We start from the raw sequence: 24134 nt of genomic DNA, 5'->3' as shown, positions 1-24134 counted from the left end.
AGAAGTTTTCAGACATAATGGTAACCAGATGCCCGAAGTAAGGGGCCTTCAAGATATGTATGAAGAGCCTCCTTGTCTCTTTTTCATCTAAGGGCAGATGAACTTGCACAGTTAAATCCCTCCATCGCTGTGCATGCTGTCGGAAACTTTCATTTTGCTTCTTTTTCATGCCCTGTAGCATAACACAATTCGGCCTCATATCGTTTACGTGCTTGTACTATTCCAAGAATGACTTTGCGAGATCTTTTCATGTCTGAATGTGTGAGTGGTTCAGTTGATTGTACTACTTGATAGTTGAACCTGCCAAAATCTCCTAAAAGCAGTGAATCAGGAGTTGGTCATTCCCTATGTATCCTGTTATTTTTCGACAAAACATGGTAATGTGAGTTGAATGGCAACTGTTCCCATTAATCTTTTTGAAGTCTGGGACTTTAAATTTTGGAGGGAAAATCAAATCTTTGACTAGCCTTAATTCTAAAGCATCAACTCCATAATAGTCGCTTTCCCTTTAACCTTCTTCATCTGGTCTTCCAACTTCTTGATTTTTCCTCCATTTTCTTTACTTTGTCATCTTCATCAAAATCCGGTAGATGGTAGTCATCCGGATTGTTCTGAGGATTGGATACAGAAGTCTATACTTTTATAATATACGAGGCTTGTGTTTTCATAGCGGATTAGTCCCCTTAAAGTCCTGGTAAGATTCCTGGTGAGATAACTATCTGTGGGGTAGGTGGCATAGTTACTCCTTCAGATATCCTTGCCTCATGAGCACTTGTCTGATTCAAGCCAGATAACTTTGCAACAATTTGATCAACCAAAGACCCTTTGTAACCTCAACATGTTTTCTTTGAGTTGAGCAATCTTAGCTTCCATTTTCTTCTTCTTTGAACGGGTATTATGAGGATGAGGTGTGTTCAATGCTTGGAGTGGTATGTACAGTGTTTGTTCCTTTTTTTATGAGATATTTTCTATTAGTTAATGTGAATATAAAGAAATGAAGAGAAAAATAAAAATGCAAAGTATGTAAAAATGCATGATGCATTAAATTTTTGAGGCAATGATCCAAAAATGGGTATGTTATTATAAATAATCTTTATTGGGATAAAAGTGTTATTTCTAAGTGACTAAAAACAACTCAAAGGTACATTCTGACTAAGTCCTCTAGACCCCGAACGACTTTTAATAGGTTAACAAGTCTTCTTCCTTCATCTGTCACCGGCTGAATACCTTGTCGGGTCACTCCAGCTTCTCTCGCCAAACCATGCAAGTGATGTGCCACTTTTTGTACTTGATCTAAGAAGTCTCGAATAACCATATCTTTGGATTTCACCCTTTGCTGAGCTTGCTCCCAATGAAAACGCCATTGAAATCCTCCATCAAAGGGAACTATCTGAAGCTCACTTGCCCGCTTCTTGAACTTGTCAACAATGGCCTCTAATTCAGCTATCGTTTGGCTATCATGTTCTTGTTATCTTTGAAGGGGCCTTTCCAATCAGTAACCTTGGTCCTCAATCATTTGTTCTGGTGTTGCCTTTCTAAAAACCGTCTAGAGGATGTCTTTAATTGTTCTTTCAGTGTCTCATTTTAATCTTGTCCTTCGAACATCCTTTTCAGGCTGCTGCTTCACCTTTCTAGTATTCGAAAGATCTTTTCAGACTAGAGTTGTTCTGAACTTGCTCCTGATACCCCTTTCTCAAGTCTTCCAACTCAAACCAGACTTTCTTCTGTTCCTTTTCTATCATGTATGCTCGATCCTTTTGAGTATCGGCATCTAACTTCTATTGGAATATTCCGGCCTCGAGTTCCTTTAGTCTTTGTTTCAGCTCATCTCTTTTAGTTTCGAAATCTTTCTTTGCTATCTCTAATTCGGAGAGAACTGGTTTAAGATGCTCTTTCATGGTCCGAGTATCTTCATGATGTGGTACGGGAATGGTTTTATTCTTCCTTAGCTTCCGTCAGTCTAAACAATTTGGAGTAAGCATGTCTTTAGTAGTCACGACATCCATACGTAATATCTTCTTCAATGACTCAACTACATCTTTGACCTTCTTCTTGTAGATGTCCTCATGGTACGCGAATTCTGATCCAAATATCCCATGTGTAGTTGGGACAAACTGATGTGCCCCATACTATCAAAGTACCAAAAGCAGAGAATAACCGACTCCTCCCCATAATCCAAGTAACATTATGATTCCTAAGTCTCCACATCGATAAAGGATGTCACTATGGGTAAACCAAGAGGCTCTCTAGACAATGTCCTTATCTTGAATGTGCGTGAATACCTTTACCCATTTTTCTTTCGGGATGCCTTCTTGCCACTTTAGTGTAAGGAATTCCTCCAAAGGAGAGTAAGTGGTGTTAAATCGGCGGTAAGAAATCTCGTTAGCCTTCCAGAAGTGACTATGGATCCAGACATGAAGAAGTTATGTTCACCCTATAAATCTTCCTCCCCCAGTCTTTCTGCAATGGTTTAGTGAACGAAAATTTTCAGCTAATATTGATGGCGTAGAGTTCACTCGCTTATGTAGTTGTTCAAACAGTTCCACCACAACCGCCTCGATGTATCCCAAAGTTTTTGGGATGATAACCAAGTCGTAGATACCTAGTGCGAAAAGGTCAATCACATTCCATTCATATGGATGATTTTTCATTAATTGTTTGATATAGGTCCAAGAAATTCATTCTCCTTTACCTTTGTGTTGAATTCGGTCAGTTACCCAATTTTCATCTACTCCTGCAACCTTTATCAGACCATTCTTGAAAGGATGACTTTTGATGTAATTCATGTAGACCTGGTCCATTTTGATTCATTCACAATGTAGTAAAGTAGTATACTCTTCAATCGTGGGCACCATGTCTTCTTGATTGAATGTAAAATAGTTGTACCCTGGATTCTAAAATTGTACTAAGGCTCGAATTAGGGGCTCGTCTATCTTGAAATAGAGTAGAAACGCGATATCACCATACCACTGGCAGAATCTTTATTTCTTGTAACTTTTCCAGCTATCCCAAATGCTCCGTAACTCTTGAACATTGTTCTGTTTAAGGATGACAGAAGCATAACCAACCAGTTCTGACACATAGTTACCTTGCAGACTGTCTCCCTTTTCCTTGTGAGTCTTCTTGACCATAGTCAGACCTTTGCTTTTTTCACATCTTGCATTACACTCCATTTGTCCATTAATGCAAATTATTTGTGTTTAACGAACACTTTTTGTGGATCAACACCTCTTTTAAATGATGCAACTGAAAGAAATAAAAGAAAACAACAAGAAAACAAATTAGTAAGATAAAAATAATAATCAAAATAATAATAAAGAAAAAAATCCTACCCCACATGATATCTACCTCACATGCTTATTATTCCTACCTGGACATGATCTCTATCCCGTGTGTTAATTTTTTTAATAAATCCTAAATGCATATATTTTTAGTTCACATGCTTCGAACAAAAAATAAAGTAGGAAATAACTCAAGCATCCTAGGTTTTGAAATGGAGTTTTGGGGTGGGCTCTAATTCCTTACAGTCTTCCGATTTAGGTTCTAAAAAGGTACCCGAGTTCTCCTTACTGGTGGCCCCTTGTGCTTGTCAAACCCTCAGTCCTAAGCCCATTACAAGCTTGTGTGGACCAAGTTAAACTCGAGAGGACACATTCCCTTATGTCAGTACAGTTAATAAATTCACAAGAAGACATAAGGTATATGAATCCTGAAGGTTACTTGCTAGGGTTGTACGGAGAATAAATTCTAACGAAGGTGTCGCTTTCACCTCCACTTACGAAAAGGTTTGGAGCTCGGGTATAGAGCTTGAGAGAAATTTTGAAAAGCTGAAATCATTGAAAAAAAATCAGTACAACTATTTATTAAAAAATAATCAAATATAGATAATAAGGATCGAATAGATAAATTAAAATTTAAACTCACAATTTTCGCTTAAGAAGATAACCGGAAATTAAATTTGGCCTGACTCACTTACCTGTCCCCAGCAGAGTCACCAAGTTGTCGTAACCGTGCTTCGGGTGGGCCTGGAATCGGGCTTTGACTTAAATAAAACATGTTTGAGCCGCCACCTATCATTTATTTTAAAAAAAATTAGGTTGACCGGACACCTTAATTTATCATCTTACCTTATTCGTGTTTTACAATAAATATGTCGGATTCGGGAGTCGATTACAGTCAAGGAAGGATTAACACCCTTGTGTTGCCCTTCCGGTACCAATTTAATTTTTCGGTTATCTTAATTGCGAAAATTAAAAGTTAAACTGAAATTTAAAGATTTGATCTGAATTACTTACCCTTGATCGATTAAAATGGACCTAAAAATATAAATCAAATCCGTGTTAAATATTAAAGAAAAATGAAATTAAATAATAATAATAATAAATAATTTAAAATTAAAAGGATTTAACGGCAAAATTTCAAAATTAGGGGTCAAATGACATTATTCGAGAGCTTGAAGAAAGAATTAAAGTTAGGATGGGACCATTTGTAAAATATAATAAATTAAACGGGGTTTAAATTGAACAAATTCAAAATTCGAAGGTAAATTTGTAACAGGTGATCAAAATGAATTACACTTTGAAATTCCAAGGACTGTTAAAATAATTTAAGAATCTTGTATTTACACACTAGTCCTCTGGTTATAAATACCCCTAAACCAAAAAAATCATTTTATCCCCCTCCACTAAAAAAAACTCTCACAAACTCTCTAAATGATCTCCCATTCTCCTCAACCGGCCCCAATGGCCGGCCATCCGCCATTGCTCCATCGCTCTGATCAACACCACTGATGGCCAAAAAAACAAAACTACCCCCAAAATGTTCTTTCCTACCCCGCAAGCACAAAACCCAATCTCGATTGTCCCAAAACAAATCCAATCAGCGTAGATCTGAGAAACAAGCTTCGGTTTTTTACCTTTTTTAGGGGAAAATGTTTCATTTTCTGATGATCGTTCTTTCCGACGAAGCCCTTACACGCTCCCGGTATCCCTCGGCGAGACAAAGCTTTGAGCTTTTCTTTTTTATTTCGAACTCCATCACTCTTTGCCTTTGGTTTTTTTTTTTTTTTGTATGCTTGGTATACTATTTTTTTTAGCCTTTTTCGTTCCGATGGTACTGCTTTGTTGATATGTTGTTTGGCTATTTCGTTGGTTTTTTCTCATCTTTTCTCGGTTGTTGTTGGTATGTCTGTGGTATTTGGCTCGGATCTCTCTGTGTGTTCTTCTCGTTGCATGACCGGAGGCTTTTATAGCTCCGTAACCAGCTGTTGTGGTCCCGAATATCTCGGGATATCGAGGTGTTACTTATTTTTCCAGGATGGTTCAGTCCCGTTCGGCGTTGTTGGTGCATCCAGAAAACTTGGGATGGGTCAGTCCTGGGTTGTTCGATCAGAAATCCCACTGGTTATTGGCGCGTGGAGTTGCTTGCTTCCTCTAGTGTGACGCCCTTGATTAACATGAAACCCAAGCTCTGTTGGGTTTACCGGGTCGGTTGGCTAGGTTAGGCTTGCCTACCCGGTTTGCTAGGCCCCTTGGAGTGCTGAACCTGGACCTTGACCGAAAATAAAAATAAAAATAAATTAATTAAAAATAATAATAAATAAAATAAGTAAATAATAATATGTAATAATAACAACTATATAGTATTATATTATATGTTTTCAAATTTTTTAAAAATATATATATGTTTTCAAAATCCTTTTAAAAAAACCATATATTATACGTTTTCAAAACCATTTCGAAACTATATATTTTCAAACTATTTTTTAAAAACTATATATAAAAACAATTTTTTAAAAAATATATATTATACGTTTTCCAAACTATTTTAAAAACTATATACTATATGTTTTCAAAACCGTTTTAAAACTATATATTATACGTTTTTCAAACTATTTTGAAAAAGTATATACTATATGTTTTCAAAACCATTTTAAAACTATATATTATACGTTTTTTTAAAACTATTTTAAAAAATGTATATTATACGTTTCTTAAAATTAAGTTTTCAGAAACTATATATTACATATTTATACATACTATGTTATACAATATGATAAAGACTCCAGACGGAAATAAGTTTCTACACTTTCTAAGGCCCCTCGAAAGTCATCTAGGTAAGCAGTTGGTCTTTTTTTACCTTTGCTTTTTTCATCATGTGATAAAATTTCATTAAAATCTCCCCTCATGATCTAAGGTAGCCGAGAACCATTTTTGAGTCTATCAATCAGAGCCTAGGTTTCATGATTTCTCTCTTGTTCAAGCCATAAATGCCAGTAATATGGAAATGTTACCCGTTAAGATTGATCTCGACATCTATGTGGTTCTAGGAGAAAGATAAGAGAGAAACCAGTGTTTCCTATTTCCACGTTAAGCAAAGACCAGAATTATTTGTGTCATTCTCAACAACAAAAGTTACTGAGAAACCAAGATTCAAACGTCTACTTTTAGCTTGGTTCTTCCTGAGTTTTGTCTCACAAAGGAATAACACAGAGGATTTTTGGCAGTAATGAACGGCCTCAAAGCTTGAGCTATCTGAGGGTTCCCAAGCCCCGCAAGTTCTAACTAAGAAGAATCATTAGACCCGACGGAGCTGACAACCAGCCTGCACTGATAGCATTGAAATTTTTAAAAGCTCTTTCCCCTCTACAGAACTTTCTTCTTCACTTATAGAATCAATATGGGGTTTCTTGGTAACATTTTCGCATGTCGGCTCTTGGTAAATCTGAAGGTCGCGTTTGGTGCTTCTATTTTTATGATCATAAAAAATGGAGAGCTTGTTTCGTGGGCAAGGTGTTGTGGACAATTTTTTTGGCAAGGTGGCAAAGTCAAATTTTGCTTCTTTGGTTGATTTTGTGGAGGTATTCTCAGTGATGAAGATAATAGAGTATTTCTTAATACTTGAGGAAGAAGGTCTAGGTGTGATGGGGGTTGCACAGAATCAATCATCGTGTTAGAACTGTTGGATATTGTCTTGAGGTTTGGATGGGCAGGAACCATGGACATGGGCAGGAACCATGGACATGGGCAATAATTCCGCACCAGAAGCAGAAGTTTAGGAGCCTTTCATATTTAACTGAGCACATACGGTTGTTTCCAAATCCAAGCTGTTTCTTCCTAAGGGTCACACATCTTCTGAGGGGAGATCTGGAGTCTATTTCTACCCTAATTCTGAAGTATTCACCCATTCTTCCATCACCTTCTCGAAGGTCCATTGCAATGGTTTTACCGAAGACCGCACCAATAGATTCACCTGTTTGCTGGTTCATCTAGCCTAAAGGCAAGTTATATATTCGGATCCAAATAGGGAGGGTAATATCATATTCACTCAGACTGAGATTAGGGTTGAATGTTTTCAAGACAAGTAGATCACCGTTGAAATTCCAGGGGCAGCGCCTGAGAATGATTTCTTTATCTTCAATAGAGCGAAATTTAAAGAGGTAGAAATTGTTGTTCAACACTTGTATGTCTTCAGTCTTATTTGGACCCCATATGGATCTAAAGACCCAAACGAAGCTCTCTGTGTCGATGACTTTGGGAGAGATCGGTTTTCCTACTATCCAGCGTTCCATGTTTTTGTTAAAATAGGGCTTTCTTGGACAAAGTTGTCGAGGACAGCTATTTCTTCTTCAGTGAATTTAAGGTTACTTATGAGGTCTGTAACTTCATCAACCATTTGGGTCAGAGTAGGTTGAGGAGGACGGAAGGGGAAGGTTGGTTTACGGGTGCGTAAATTTAGGCAAAGATGAAATTTCGAGGGGTGGGAGAATTTGGGAATTAAAAAGAGGTTGAGAGTTGAGGTAATCATGGAGCGAAAAGTATCCCTAAAATAAATTTTAAATCCATTGATTTGTCTCAATAATAAAAAGGAAGTATTGATGGCTCGACCATTGTACTCTCCTCGTACCCACCACAACTGCTTTATATCTTACATAGGGACGTTGATGGTCCTCTTACCTGCATGTAAGGTCTTCATGTAATAACCTAATTTTCTCATTTTATTTTAAAAATAAATAAATATTATCTTATATTATTAAAAAATTAAAGTTTAGATTTATTTTGTGATTTTTTTATAAAAATCACAAATTAGGGATTTTGAAAGAGCTGAAATCGAAATTTCAAACCAAATAAAACCAATTTATAAAACTAAGTACATTGTTTATTTATACAAAATTTGGCCATTTTTTCAATATAAAACAGCCTTAACGCGGAATTCTAGCAAAATTTGACCATCGCCCCCCCCCCAATTACTCGGTCAGAAAACAGATTCTCCCAACTAATTTTATCATTCTAAGTTCATACCTAAACTTTCATATTCAACCCTCAAAATATAAACAGAAAAAGGAAATAATAATAAACAATTAAATGCGTAAACATTCAACTTAACCCAATATTTTTGTCCTTCCATACTAACACATTTTGCACACTAAATTACACAGGCATAAAAGTCCGACCTTTCAACTAAAATCAGATGCTTCTCCAAAAAATCTCTCGTATTAACGATGTTCAGAATTCCCGGACCTTAAGCAATCCAAAGATTATATCAAAGTAACACCTTTTAGTAGCTGACATGTTCTTTTCCTCCCTTTTGTTTCTATTTTCTTTTTGCTTTTTTATAAACTTAAATCCCACTTAATTAGGTCAGATTTCAATCCCTTTTGATCCTAATATGATGAAGATTCTTCAACTTCATCATGTGTAGGGTGTTAAAGTTTTTTTCTCTGATAGGTGTCATAACCATTTTTTTTAGGTAAAACAATTAAAATATTATCTTAAAAAAGATTATGACTTTAATTTAGAAAATTAGGTGATTTCGAATTGATTTGAATAAAACTGGATAAGAGTCGCCATCGACCTTTGGGTTAGGTAGGTCAAATACCTAAAAACGTCTTTTAAAAACAATTTTAAGAAAAATCATTTTTAAGACAAAAACGGGTATGTATTTACCAAAGATTTATTTAAACAGGTTCGGGGTCGATTACGTGTGGGGAAGGGTAAGCACCCCACAACGCCCAAAAACTGGTACTGAATCGCTTACACATTGTCGCAAATGGTGGAATTTATGAGTCGAATATAAAGTTAAAATGTGATCCATTTATCGAACATTGATTAATTTGCTTCGAATTGACTATTTAAAGAAAATCCTTTAACTCGATAAAAAATCTTGAAATTTGCAATCCTCCGTTAGGAAAGCTATTTCAACTATTTCTCATTGTTAAAGAATATTCAATCGTCGAATATGTAAAAGATGCATATCGAATATAAATTACAAATTGACAGTTACGAAAAATAAAATACATAACTTGCATTGTTCAATGTAAAATAAAAATGAATTAACAATTAATCAAACTAAAAAAATTGATTTATTTCAAGTTTCATTTAGTTCGAACGTCGTATTAGATTGTACCACTTCGATCAAATGATACTTTCTACACCCGTTCTACAAATACGAATCCTTGGAATATTCAGATAGTAATATAGTAAAGAATAAAATAAACAATAAATAAATAAAAAGAAATATGAAAAGAAAAGAAATATAAATATAAATATAAATATAAATATAAATATAAATATATAATAATACATCTATATAATAATATATATACACAAATAATAAGGCGCAAATGTAATTGACATATTTATTTGACTTATATATATACATACATTAAAATACTTACCATACATACTTTACATGCAATACACGTCTATTAAAATATCAATTAATAAAAACGTATAATATGACGTAAATGCAATTTCATGATATGTTCACATATAAATATAAATAAGATATAAGATAATATATGGAGATCTAACTAAATTAAAAGAGAGAGAGAAATAGGTCAACAGTCAAATATAGAATTAAATTAAACAAGCATGAAATCATATACCAAAATTAAGCAAACTAAATAAATAATAAGAAAAAAAGGTAACAAATTAAAGAAGATTAAACGAATAAATAAAGGAATTGATATAAACACATATAATATATTAATTAAAAGGAAATAGAGTTACAAGAATAAGGAAACAAGAAAAAGAAAGAAATCTAAAAAGGCATAATAAAAATGTAATTTCAATGTAAATAAATTTATATAAGAAGGCATAAAAGGGCTAAACAGTAATTACAAATAAAACAAAGTCCAGATTGCAAATATTAAATAATACAAGCACTAAAAATAAAAATAGCCCAAAAATAACAGTAAGGACTAAAATGAAAGAAATAGAAACATACAGGGGCCTATCAGCAATTAAACCAAATGTAAACAATTGACTAAAATATAACATTTACAAACGTGGTGGTCAAATTCGAATAACAACAAAGATTATAAAATAGATGGAATCAGTGATTAAATTGAAATATTTGAAAATATTAAAACCATAATCAAATATAGACAAAAATGATATAAAACATTGATAGTGACTAATTTATAACAGTGAAAAGATAAAGGCTCAAAGTCAAAGAATTCAAATTTTCATTAATGTCCAGTTATAGAACAATACAAACGTGGGGGACTTAAATTGAGATTTACCCCTTTTTTTAAAAACACGCATACCCTCCCCTCATTAAACGACGTCGCATTGGTGGGGAAATAAAAGCCCAAAACACGGGCTGCGGGATCCTATTCTCTCATTTCCTTTCATTCTGCAAACCAGAGGGAAATGAGAGAGTTAAACAAACTCTTCAACTTCCCTCGCCGGAGAGAGGGAGCGACGGCGGAGCCGCGGTGGCGACAACGGCCGGGGAGAGAGAGAGAGACACCCAAAAAGCTTCCTCTCTTCCTTAGCAACCCAAAAAATACCACACCTTTGCCTAAAATAGCCTATATGAACCTAGATCTAGGCTTTTACCTCTTGGAGGCTTCGAAATCCGGTGGCCTTTTCGACTCCTCGGCGAGCAAAGGACGTGGTAAGAACCCTTTTGACTCCTCTCTCGATTTTGTATTTTTTTCAGTGTTCTTTGTATTTGGTTCCCCTTTGATTTTTATTTCTCTCCTCTTTTGTTTTTTTTTTTTTTGCAAAACCCAAATAGCCCCCTTTTTTAATATGTTCTCTGCTTTTTTTAAACCCCCGATCCCTCGTCTCTTTTATGATTGCTTGTATGTGTTGATTGAAAGATGGATTTGAATCCAGTTGATAGGGGAATGATACCCTATAATATAGGATAAGATTCGTTTTGATTTTTCTCTGTTTACTGACTTGGTGTGATTTCTATCCACTGTTGATGATGGATGCGAGTCACTGTAGCTTATACCAGTGGGTAGAAATTCACCATCGATGGCTCAAGCATGGATGGGAGATGGAAGGCCAAACGGCGGCGGTGGCTAGCTGTTGGATGATAGCTTTTAGGGTTTTAAAACCCTAGGGTAAATCGGGTCGGATCTTGGGTCAAATTCGGGTTTGGGCCTTATATCTATTGGGTTTCGGGTAGGCTTGTAATTTGGGCTCCAATGGGCCTGCAAAATATGTAAATGTAATATTAATAAAATAATAATAATAATTAATAAACAAAACTAATAATAATAATAATAATAAAATTAAAATTAACTAGAAAAGACCCGAACAAAAATGGGTGTCTACAGCTGCCCCTCTTTGCACATTCTTGTGTTAACAAGAATAGGGCAAAGACGATATGACAACAAATTTTTGTCTGGTTCTCTCCTTTTTGTCTATAAATTGGATATGTGGTTGTTGGGGACGACACAGCTCATCCGCGATGAAGAGGTCTGGTCATCTTTAGGAAGGGTGATAACTTGGTTCCTACGTGATGAGGATTGCTGGTTATCTATGGGTGACATGACTCCTACGTGATGAGGAGATCTGGTCGAGGGATGACACGACTCATACGTGATGAAGAGTTCTTGGCCATCTTTAGGAAGGGTGATAACTCGGTTCCCACACGATGAGGACGGCTGGTTATCTATGGTTGACACGGCTCATACGTGATGAGGAGATCTGGTCAGGGGATGACACGGCTCATACGTGATGAAGAGTTCTGGCCATCTTTAGGAAGGGCGATAACACGATTCCTATGTGATGAGGGCGACTGGTTATCAAGGGGTGACACGACTCCTACATGATGAGGAGATCTGGTCAAGGGATGACACGGTTCCTACGTGATGAGGACGGCTGGCCATCTTTAGGGATAATGGTTTCAAGGGAAACTGACTCAAAGGTGATGTTTCAAACTCAAATATTTGTTTCAAGAAAAACAAACTCAAAGATGATGTGTTTTAAAAGTAACTATCTCAAAAGAGACGAAACTCATTTCAAAGGAAACGACTCAAAGATGACTTTTAAAGGAAACTGTCTCGAGCGAGACAAAATTTGTTTAAGGGAAACGTTCTCAAAGATCAGTGTTTCATGGGCAACTGTCTCAAATGACATATAATTCATTTCAAGGGAAACGATCTCAAAGATGTTTGTTTTGTTTCAAGGTAAACAAACTCAAAGATGATAAATTTTGTTTCCAAAGAAACAGACTCAAAGATTTTTCTTAAAAGAAACTATCTAAAAAGAGACAAAATTTTGTTTCCAAAGAAACATATTCAATGATTTTTCAAAAGAAATTGTCTCAAGAGAGACAAAACTTTGTTTTTCAGAAAATTGTATCTTAGTGGGACAAAATTTTGTTTCCAAAGAAACAGACTCAAAGATTTTTCTTCAAAAGAAATTATTTTAAGGGATAAAACCTTGTTTCCAGAGAAACAAACTCAAAGATGATATTGTTTTAAGAGAAAATGTCTCAAGAGTCAAAATTCGTTTCAAAGGAAACAACTCAAATATGGTTTTATTTCAAGAGAAACGGCCTCAAGGGAAACAAAATTTGTTTTAATAGAAACGATTTCAAAGGTGTGTGTGTGTGTGTGTTTTTCTTGATCTAGCAGGAGAATGAATGCGAGAGCAGTCTTCACTCTATCATTGATTCAGTTTGTCTGCATTTCCACTATGATGTACTCTTGGAAACCTCAACCTGAGACAATTTGTTTTCCTTACCCCATCAAAATTTGCCCCATAAATTTGACTTTCATTTCCCCAACTTCAATCTTGAACTTCATAGGGATCTTCGTTGAATTCCAAGATATGCCTCCAATATTCGATGTTTCAGCTTCAACACTGATTCTAAGTATGAGCTTTGTGTGAGAGCTACATGTCAACTATCAAGATCCATTCCAGAGAGATTGTCTTGTTCGAAAAACGTTTTTCTTCTTTTATTTTCAAAAGTATGAAAATATCAATTAAAAGAGTTTTGAAAAAATATTTAATCATAATATTACCCCTTTCGAGGTTTCACATTTGACAAATCATAAAACAAGAGCTCACTGGATATCAAAGAATTAATTGTACTGTTAATCCTTCAATAAATTATAGTTATTTGACAAGTGTCAAGATTATTGCTATTTTTGAGAAATGGTTAAGTAAGAAAAGGATAAAAAAGTCTCGGGTTGTTATTTTTGGTCAAAGGTATGGTCCTCATTTATTTACTGTTCAATGATTTGATGAAGTAGCGTCGATACTCATTTGTTGGAAGTATTCTCCGACTCCCAGCTCTCATGATCTTATTTGGGTTGTGTGATGCCTTATCAAGAGATTTACGCAATCGCCTTCTATGCATCGTTGTACAATCTTTGTATTCGAACCGTCTTTTCAGGTTTTCAACTCGAATCATCATTTGGTTTCAAGACGTTATTCAGAATTTACGTCTTGAACCCCCCCCTTTTGTTATTTTTTTCTCTATCATGCATTAAAGATTTTAGAAAATATTTTTTAAAATAAAAGATTAATCTTAATGGGCGGGATGAAATTGGAAGATAGTCTCTTCTGTTTAGAAATCCATATATGATTATAAAGGACTTTTAAGGCACGTAATGTAGGTCATGGTTCACGGTTATGAAAGAAATGGATAAATAGGCTCAAACAAGTGTTTAAGGGTAGTTAAACCAAGGATCAATTCGTTCTGATGCCTTCAATCTTGTCTTGCTCAATTTGAATCTCCTCGTATGAGTTCTTTATTTTCTCTTGATGTTCAATGATCTTCGAGTGAAATGATTCTGGAGTGATTATGCTTGATCAATCTCACGGTTTGAAGCTCGATTCGTCATTTGAGTCGATAGACTCTTTGTTTGTGCTCTTTGTCCTCTTTTTGTTCTTTGCTTTTTCTTTTGTTCTTTTTCTTTGATTTTTTCTCTTTTTCTCTTTGTTTATTTTTCTTTTATTTTTTCACTTTACTCTTTGTTTTCTTTGTTGTTTTTCTCTTTTTTTTGATTTGATCTTCGCACTTGGCATTTAGTTCACTTTCGGTATATTATCTGAATCGATGTCTTCACTCATGCGAGTAGACTTCCTCCACCTTGCCCCCAGTGTGGAGGGTGATCATTGGTTAGGGTTGAATCACAAGAAAACATAATTTAGGCTCAAAGGGGAAACAAGGGATATATTTTCTCATGTTGTGAAGGGATAAAGCAAGAATGCCATTCATCATCTCATACACAGAAGTCCTTGCAGAAGAGGTATCCCCAGGGGGGTAGATTTTCAGGATTAATTTTTAGTTACATGAAAACAATGTAATTAATGCATGATAGAATTATTTTGAAATAATTCTCTTATTCTACTTCTTGCTCTCAGCATGTCTCAATTGCTCAGGCTCGTCTTCAGAAGATTGATTCGAGATGCCCCATATTGTTTCTTCTTGTAAGAAATTTCATGTTCAAGTGAACAGTATACTCAATACCTTTAGGTATTATTGGTAGACAAAATGTCGGTTTGACGTCTAAGAAGACGATGGTGTGAAGTTATTGGCTCAATGAAAGATAAGGGTATGACTTTTTGTGTCTCGAAAAAAGATAAAGGCAATGTTTCAAGGTCTTAAAGAATGTTTCATGGTCTCAAAGAGAGAGAATGTCAAAATTTGGTCCTTTGGTGACCATGAATTATTTTGGGTAAAAATCGAGAGATTTTATTTTGGTTTAAACTGGATAAAATAGGTCTAATCTTTTCATATTTCAAAAATCTATAATTCTTGAAGAATTAAAAGAATCCGTAATTCATTTGATATTAAAAGAACTAATGATTAAAACTTACTCAACCTTAGAAGGTATCATAAGTTCAATCATTAAGATAAAAAAATTAAGAAAATATTAAAGACATATAAAAAAACGAGTCAAACAAAATAATCTCTCTGGATGCAAATGGTAGATGTAATGACTTCTCTTGCTTAGCATTAGGATGCCCCTGAATGAATCATATTCTGGATTTTGATCTTCAATGCCTTGCAGTTTTTAATATAATGTCCAGAGCTTCTTAGGTGGTAATTCAAACTGGATCAACATCATAGCCCTCAGGATATGTAGACTCTTTCTTAGATCATCTTGGAATGAGGCTCAGTCCTACCACCAGCTGAATATGCTTCCACTGTGTTGATTTATTAGAATCTTGCTTCTATGTAGTGTCACGTGGTTAGGACCACTTCATTGAATCCTCCACTGCTTTTATGAATGATGTATGAAAAAATGCTTAAAATGGAATACAGATGCAAAATGCAAAGATGCAAATGCAGAAGCAAAAATGTTGATCCCAACGATGAATATCTTAGAATAATTTTCACCAGAGATAAAAGTCTTCACATTACAAGACAATCCACTTTAGAAACATGCCTTCACTTAAATGTTGAGTCTGAAGTGGATCATTGCCTCATCTCGAATCTTCGTCCTCAAAAATGATGCCCCTTAAGCGTTCTATAATCTAACTCGGTTAATGTCCATACGGTGGTAAAGTCGATGTGTCGCTCCTTGATAACTAGCAATGGAATGATTGTAGATGAGATCTACTGCTGGATTACTCTTTGGCTCAATGAATCATCGTTTCAGTCTCAAATATTGCACAATCTTTGAGCTCACTACTTCATCTCGGATCTTTGTATTTGGAACTGATGCCCCTCAATGCTCTACAAACTAAATCATTAATGCCTCGACGGTGTTGAAGACATTGTGTTGCTCTTTGATGACTAGCGATGACATGATTGTAGATAAAACTCCACTGTTGGATTACTCATCGAATCAGTGGATCATCATTTTAGTCTCGAATGTTGCACGATCCTCGAGCAATTCTCGTTCTTGCACTCTGAACTCCTTTTAGCCTTCGACGCATGTTTGTGTATGTGACTACTTGATTGAAAACTTTCACCTCTTCTTGTGAAAATTTTCTCTCGAATATCCCTTTGATGATCAACATTTTCGCATTATATTATGACGTTGCAATACAATGCAAAGAATGATGAAAAAAAAGACACAAACAAAATAAAAAAGTTAGTGTACACAAACAAAAGATAAAAACAAGTTAGTACATGTAAAATAATTGATACAGATAAAATGTTATTTAAAGATGAATATAACACCTACCCTGTTATGATATCTACCCGAACATGCTATCTACCCAAAATGATTTTTTTTCAAGAAATTAATCCTAACCGCATGGTATCTAGTTCGCATGCAATTATTTAACAAAATTTAAAGCAAAAAGGAAAGGTTCCGAAACACTCCTCCTTTGTGTACACTTAATTTGGGTACCTACTAACGGACAGAGGTTTGGTATATCTATACCTAGGGTGACCGTTCTACGGTTCACTGTATGCATGGTTTTGACTCTAACAGAAAAAGGGACTCAATTTGTCCTTAATGTCGATGCCCCCTTGGGCTGCCAAACCCTCGATCCTCACCCATTACAGGTTTTGAATGGAACGAGTTCAATTCGAGGGGATTCACTGCCTTTTACCCATACGAGGAATAAATCCCTACGAAGGTATAAGGTGTGTATCCCATGGGTTATTTGCTAAGACTCATACGAAGAATAAATTCTTAATAGAGTAAAGAATTCACCCAATTAAATTGGATCGAAGCTCGTATCTAGAGCTCATGTTATACAAATGCAGTGATGTCTGTGAGGAGGAACGTACCTACCTTTGACTCAAAAATGGAAAAGAAAAACTCGACAAAAAACTTGGATCGATTTGAAAACAAAAATTCAAACGATAGTATGACAGTTAAAAATGAAGCAATTAAAAATTTCAATAAACGAATTATAAGTTAATTAAAGACTCGAACTCATAATTTCCACCACAACGACAATGTGTAAGTGACCTACAGCCTGACTCTCTAAAAAAAGTCCTCAGCAGAGTCGCCATGCTGTCATAACCATTTTTTAGGTAAAACAATTAAAATATTATTTTAAAAAAGATTATGACTTTAATTTAGAAAATTAGGTGATTTCGAATTGATTTGAATAAAACTGGATAAGAGTCGCCATCGACCTTTGGGTTAGGTAGGTCAAATACCTAAAAACGTCTTTTAAAAACAATTTTAAGAAAAATCGTTTTTAAGACAAAAACTGGTATGTGTTTACCAAAGATTTATTTAAACAGGTTCGGGGGTCGATTACGTGTAGAGAAGGGTAAGCACTCCCACAACGCCCAAAAACTGGTACTGAATCGCTTACACATTACCGTAAATAGTGGAATTTATGAGTCGAATATAAAGTTAAAATGTGATCCATTTATCGAATATTGATTAATTTGCTTCGAATTGACTATTTAAAGAAAATCCTTTAACTTGATAAAAAAATCTTGAAATTTGCAATCCTCCGTTAGGGAAGCTATTTCAACCATTTCTCATTGTTAAAGAATATTCAATCGTCGAATATGTAAAAGATGCATATCGAATATAAATTACAAATTGACAGTTACGAAAAATAAAATACATAACTTGCATTGTTCAATGTAAAATAAAAATGAATTAACAATTAATCAAACTAAAAAAAATTGATTTATTTCAAGTTCCATTTAGTTCGAACGTCGTATTAGATTGTACCACTTCGATCAAATGATACTTTCTACTCCCGTTCTACAAATACGAATTCTTGGAATATTCATATAGTAATATAGTAAAGAATAAAATAAACAATAAATAAATAAAAAGAAATATGAAAAGAAAAGAAATATAAATATAAATATATAATGATACATCTATATAATAATATATATACACAAATAATAAGGCGCAAATGTAATTGACATATTTATTTGACTTATATATATACATACATTAAAATACTTACCATACATACTTTACATGCAATACACGTCTATTAAAATATCAATTAATAAAAACGTATAATATGACGTAAATGCAATTTCATGATATGTTCACATGTAAATATAAATAAGATATAAGATAATATATGGAGAACTAACTAAATTAAAAGAGAGAGAGAGAGAGAGAAATAGGTCAACAGTCAAATATAAAATTAAATTAAACAAGCATGAAATCATATACCAAAATTAAGCAAACTAAATAAATAATAAGAAAAAAAGGTAACAAATTAAAGACGATTAAACGAATAAATAAAGGAATTGATATAAACACATATAATATATTAATTAAAAGGAAATAGAGTTACAAGAATAAGGAAACAAGAAAAAGAAAGAAATCTAAAAAGGCATAATAAAAATGTAATTTCAATGTAAATAAATTTATATAAGAAGGCATAAAAGGTCTAAACAGTAATTACAAAAAAACAAAGTCCAGATTGCAAATATTAAATAATACAAGCACAAAAAATAAAAATAGCCCAAAAATAACAGTAATACTAAAATAAAAGAAACAGAAATATACAGGGGCCTAACAGTAATTAAACCAAATGTAAACAATTGACTAAAATATAACATTTACAAACGTGGTGGTCAAATTCGAATAACAACAAAGATTATATACATGGAATCAGTGATTAAATTGAAATATTTGAAAATATTAAAACCATAATCAAATATAGACAAAAATGATATAAAACATGGATATGACTAATTTATAACAGTGAAAAGATTAAGGCTCAAAGTCAAAGATTTTAAAATTTCATTAATGACCAGTTACAGAACAATACAAATGTAGGGGACTTAAACTGAGATTTACTCCTTTTTTGAAAAACACGCATACCCCACCCTCATTAAACGACGTCGCATTGGTGGGGAAATTAAAGCCCAAAACACGGGTTGTGGGATCCCATTCTCTCATTTCCTTTCATTCTGCAAACCAGAGGGAAATGAGAGAGTTAAACAAACTCTCTCAACTTCACTCGCCGGAGAGAGGGAGCGGCGGCGGAGCCGCGGTGGCGACAACGGCCGGAGAGAGAGAGACGCCCAAAAAGCTTCCTCTCTTCCTTAGCAACCCAAAAAACACCACACATTTGCCTAAAATAGCCTATACGAACCTAGATCTAGGCTTTTACCTCTTGGAGGCTTCGAAATCCGGTGGCCTTTTCGACTCCTCGGTGAGCAAAGGACGTGGTAAGAACCCTTTTGACTCCTCTCTTGATTTTGTATTTTTTTCAGTGTTCTTTGTATTTGGTTCCCCTTTGATTTTTCTTTCTCTCCTCTTTTGTTTTTTTTTTTTTGCAAAACCCGAATGGCCTCCCTTTTTTAATATGTTCTCTGCTTTTTTTTTCAAACCCCCGATCCCTCGTCTCTTTTATGATTGCTTGCATGTGTTGATTGAAAGATGGATTTGAATCCAGTTGATAGGAGAATGATACCCTATAATATAGGATAAGATTCGTTTTGATTTTTCTCTGTTTTCTGACTTGGTGTGATTTCTATCCACTGTTGATGATGGATGCGAGTCACTGTAGCTTATACCAGTGGGTCGGGATTCACCATCGATGGCTCAAGCATGGCTGGGATATGGAAGGCCAAACGGCGGCGGCTAGCTGTTGGATGATAGCTTTTAGGACTTATGAAACTCTGTTTTCCTTTTTTGTTTTTTTGCTCCAGCTTGAAAAAAGAAAGAGATTGGTGGTTTAAATGGATGGGTACTCTATACAATTTTCTGATCAATACCCATTTTAATTTCAAGAATATGACTTGTTTTAAAGTGTTTTTCTTTCGAAATTTGGTTCCTTTTGGTGGGGTTTTCTTGGTCTCCTTCTCTGCCCTGTTTTTCTCTCTGTTTGAATTCTTCAGCAAAGCTTTCTCATGGTAAATCGATTTTTAATTCTCTTGTTTTTTTTTTAAATGGAAATGATGGCTTTTCCTTAAAATAATTGTTTTTATATTCTTCACGGTTTCAGGATTCAAAGTGATAAGATTTCCGAGCTCAATAATTCGATTCTAATTGAAACAGAGGATGTCACAGAAGAGGAAAATAAGCAAACTGAACCTGATGCTATTGAGTCCAAGGTTGAAGATAGTGAATTCATTGACGAAAATGAATCCCCAAAGCTCATTTTCAAGTTTCACGTTTGAAGAATTCAGGAAGAAATTTGAAGAAAACGAGACTTATAATGTTGGCCTAGACTCGTTTCCTTGTACAAGCACGAACAAGTATGAGTTCAACGCAGAGAATGGACTTAGTCGTATAATGGAGAAGCCTGAGGATATGAGCTTCTGCGTGAAAGAATTATACGCTGATTCCAGCAATGGGTTATTGTCACAACAAACTGTTTGCGAAAATGTTTCAGCGAGACCTGAGTTCCTTTCTGAGGAGGACTGCACTGTTTCAGATACTGATACGGATTCCATTACTTCAAGCCCCGAAAGACTGAGTAATTTTGAACAGGATTTTGTGGCTGATTCTTCAAGGAGCATTGAAGATCAAGATATAGAGGAAGAGCTTAGAAAATTAGAAGAGTTTGACGACCAGAATAAGGATTCAAATGCTTTAGAAACTTCAGATTCTGAGGATTCTAACAGTTTAGAAACTTTATGGGAACATCAAGAGCTGATAGAACAGCTGAAAATGGAGCTGAAAAAGGTTAAAGCAACAGGCTTGCCAACAATCTTAGAGGAATCAGAATGTCCAAAGATAATGGATGATTTGAAGCCATGGAAGATTGATGAGAAGTTCCAATATGCAGATAGAATGACCGAGCTTCACAAATTCTACCAGAGTTACAGAGAAAGGATGAGGAAATTGGATATATTGAATTACCAAAAGATGTACGCAATAGGTCAGTTTTATCTTTCCATTCCTTTTCTGTCATTACAAAATTTTGTGCTTAATTTGAGGCCATCTCCCTACTTATCTTTTCTTGTTAATTATGACGAACTTTGTTCTTTGGATAATTATATAGTTCAATTTACATGTTAATATGTTGATTTCTTAATAGTTCGCGTCTTATTTGTATTATATAATTTTATTCCGTGTAATATTAATTATTATGTGCAATTGGTTTAATGCTTTACATTCTAGTTCATAGTCTTTTTGAGTTTGTCACTTTTCGGGTGTGAAAGGACAAAAAGTTTTTTTTCCCTCCAAAAACGTGTTTAAGTGTTCATAAGTGCATGGTTTATATTTAACTTGGAATAAAGGTAAGTGTAATATATGTATATATTTGATATAAATATATACATATATATGTTGATTATATGCAATTGGTGTAATATCTGTTGATTATATACATATATATGTTGATTATATACATATATATGTTCATCAAGTGCTTAAGGTGTGTTAATTATATAGTTCAATTTACATGTTAATATGTTGATTTCTTAATAGTTCGTGTCTTATTTGTATTATATAATTTTATTCCGTGTAATATTAATTATTATGTGCAATTGGTTTAATGCTTTACATTCTAGTTCATAGTATTTTTGAGTTCTGTCACTTTTCGGGTGTGAAAGGACAAAAAGTTTTTTTCCCTCCAAAAACGTGTTTAAGTGTTCATAAGTGCATGGTTTATATTTAACTTGGAATAAAGGTAAGTGTAATATATGTATATATTTGATATAAATATATTTAGCTTTGTGAAAAAAATATAGGAATAATACAAAACTTAGCCCCCAACATTTATTAGAATAATCATTTTGATCCTTATTTTTTGGAGCATTTTGTCTCCCAATACCTCATTTTAGAACAAAAACATTATTGATTTTTGGCTAGATGGTCACTTTGATCCTTATTACTTTATTATAGAATATTTTGACACCTCAACATTTTATTTTAGGGTAAAAATCTCTTTATTTTGGAGCTTTAATAATTTGTTAACTAATAATTTCCATCCATGGAGTCCTTTTTGCCCCAAAAGTAAACGCTGAAACCAAAGAGCTTCAAAAAAAAAGTGGCCAAAATGACAATTTTAGTAAATGTTGGGGGCTACTTTTAGTATTATGCCAAACATATATTTAAAAGTTTGTATCTCATATCATTATCTCGTCCAAATAATTTATGGAAAAAGAAAATAAACTAATAAGATATTCATGCATGTCTTTGGATTTAGCCTTCCAACATCTCATTCAAGACACCAACTATGTGAAAGCTTTACCTAACTCTATGCTCCACAAAATCTTTTTCAAAGCACTTTAACAATGGTAGAACAAAAAGGATAACTTGGAAAGCTATTCTTCATTGAACTTTGTATATATCCAATTAACAAATTGCTTTTTCGGATTATGATTAATGATAGGTGGTCAATTACATACGTTTTAGGATTTTTTTGGGTTAAATTATAGTTTTAAGTTTCATGTGAAGTTAGCCTAACTCATGTTTGTTGACAATTATTTCATAGGGTTTCTTCATTCAAAGGATCCATTTCAATCAATTTCAAGCCACAAATCATCTTCAGCTCCAGCAATTTCATCCCTTCTCCCACAAAACCTCCGGCTAGGAAGGCGAAAATCTTTGGATTCCGACCCCATGTCGAAGTTCATCAACGAGCTTCACGGTGATCTGGAAATGGTATATGTAGGACAAATGTGCCTTTCTTGGGAAATACTTCATTGGCAATATGAGAAAGCTATTGAAATTTGGGAATCTGATCCTTATTGCCTGGGTCGATACAAGTACAATGAAGTCGCCAGTGAATTCCAACAGTTTCAAGTTTTGATTCAAAGGTTCATAGAGAATGAACCCTTTGAAGGTCCTAGGGTACAAAACTACATCAAGAACCGATGTGTTCAAAGAAATCTCCTTCAAGTTCCCGTAATCCGAGGTCAGCATTCTATTGTTCTTACATGCTACAAATGATTGCATCTTTTTTCGAGTTTGAGTTGGTAAAATGGTGGTATACAAAATCAACTAAATTCGGGTTAAACCGAAGAACTGTGTATATTTTGAGATAGTGAAAATGTACCTAGTTGTTGGCTTGATGAATATCTCCCAATTTATTTTCAATTTTGTGGATCTGATTTTTGAATCCATGCTCATGAATTTTTAATCAAGCAGCTTTCAAGTTTTGGGAAAACATTAGCTAATGCAAGGTCTTATATTGGTGTAGAGGACAGCTTGAAGGATACAAGGAAAGGAAGAAGAAAAGGAAGAGATGATGATGATGATGATGGTGTAATTACAGCTGATATGCTACTGGAGATGATGGAGGAGTCAATACGAATATTTTGGCAATTCATTCGAGCTGATAAAGATGCAAATCATGCGATCTGTAAGATCAGGAACGGAGCTCAAGTGGAACCTTTAGAGCCAGATGAAGTTCAACATTTAGCAACACTTCAAACAAGTTTACAAAAGGTTAGTCTTCCAATACCTTGGTTCAAACCATATAAAAATGGCTTCATATGGTTGTTCATATGCTCATTGAGGCGAACTCGAATAACTTGTGAAAGCGATTGTCTCGTTTACTCATGAACATGGTTGATGATGAAATTGCACAAGGATAAGAAGCTTAGAGAGGCTTTAAGAAGTGGAAAGTGCATGTTAAGGAGATGGAAGAAGAATGAAGGGGAGAATTCAGATCAAGTCCTTTACTTCTTCTCTCAAGTGGATTTGAAATTAGTGGAAAGAGTTTTGAACATGTCTAAAGTGACCAAAGACCAACTTTTGTGGTGCCATAGCAAATTAAGCAATATTAATTTTGTTAAGAGGAAGATTAATGTTGAACCTTCTTTTTTGCTCTTCCCCTGCTAATAATATACTATATATTTTGCATGAATATCGATCCCTCTCCAGGCTCTTGCAATATCCCACCATTTAAATTACAATTAAAAATAATAATATGCGATAAAAATTAACTAAAATTGCCACACAGAGATTAAATTTGATAGTAAGAAAAATTTTAGTGTATTGAAAGAAAAATTTTAGTGTAAGAACATATGAAATTGAAAGCATATTGACTTTGTTAATTTTATTATACGAGTATGATTAA

The 24134-nt window shown here is 34.3% G+C and overlaps 1 protein-coding gene across 3 annotated transcripts; it reads left to right on the top strand.

Annotated features, from left to right (window-relative positions):
• Positions 1–8507: 8507 nt before the first annotated feature.
• Positions 8508–23904, top strand: LOC120176138. Of its 3 annotated transcripts, XM_039182638.1 has the most exons (6): positions 19065–19326; positions 19668–20013; positions 20106–20984; positions 22545–22967; positions 23253–23500; positions 23645–23904. In XM_039182638.1, the coding sequence occupies exons 3-6, from the start codon at positions 20162–20164 to the stop codon at positions 23894–23896; spliced, it is 1746 nt and encodes a 581-aa protein (XP_039038569.1). In that variant the 5' UTR covers positions 19065–19326; positions 19668–20013; positions 20106–20161; the 3' UTR covers positions 23897–23904. The 3 variants fall into 3 exon arrangements, with proteins under 3 accessions (XP_039038567.1, XP_039038569.1, XP_039038568.1); XM_039182636.1 differs by lacking the exons at positions 19065–19326; positions 19668–20013 and adding exons at positions 8508–8594; positions 8627–8638 and having other exon boundaries at positions 23253–23875; XM_039182637.1 differs by lacking the exon at positions 19668–20013 and having other exon boundaries at positions 23253–23875.
• Positions 23905–24134: the final 230 nt, after the last annotated feature.

This window comes from Hibiscus syriacus, unplaced genomic scaffold, assembly GCF_006381635.1.
Source record: "Hibiscus syriacus cultivar Baekdansim isolate YM2019G1 unplaced genomic scaffold, ASM638163v2 tig00112230_pilon, whole genome shotgun sequence".
In the NCBI taxonomy this organism is placed as follows: domain Eukaryota; kingdom Viridiplantae; phylum Streptophyta; class Magnoliopsida; order Malvales; family Malvaceae; genus Hibiscus; species Hibiscus syriacus.
Note: the sequence above shows the minus strand (reverse complement) of the source record. Positions and strands in the feature narration are given on the sequence as shown.

Coding starts and splice junctions, on each gene's coding strand:
- LOC120176138 (XM_039182638.1), top strand. CDS start 20,162: ATGTCACAGAAGAGGAAAATAAGCAAACTGAACCTGATGCTATTGAGT. Junction 20,985..22,544: donor CCAAAAGATGTACGCAATAG/GTCAGTTTTATC, acceptor ATTATTTCATAG/GGTTTCTTCATTCAAAGGAT. Junction 23,501..23,644: donor TTCAAACAAGTTTACAAAAG/GTTAGTCTTCCA, acceptor AAATTGCACAAG/GATAAGAAGCTTAGAGAGGC.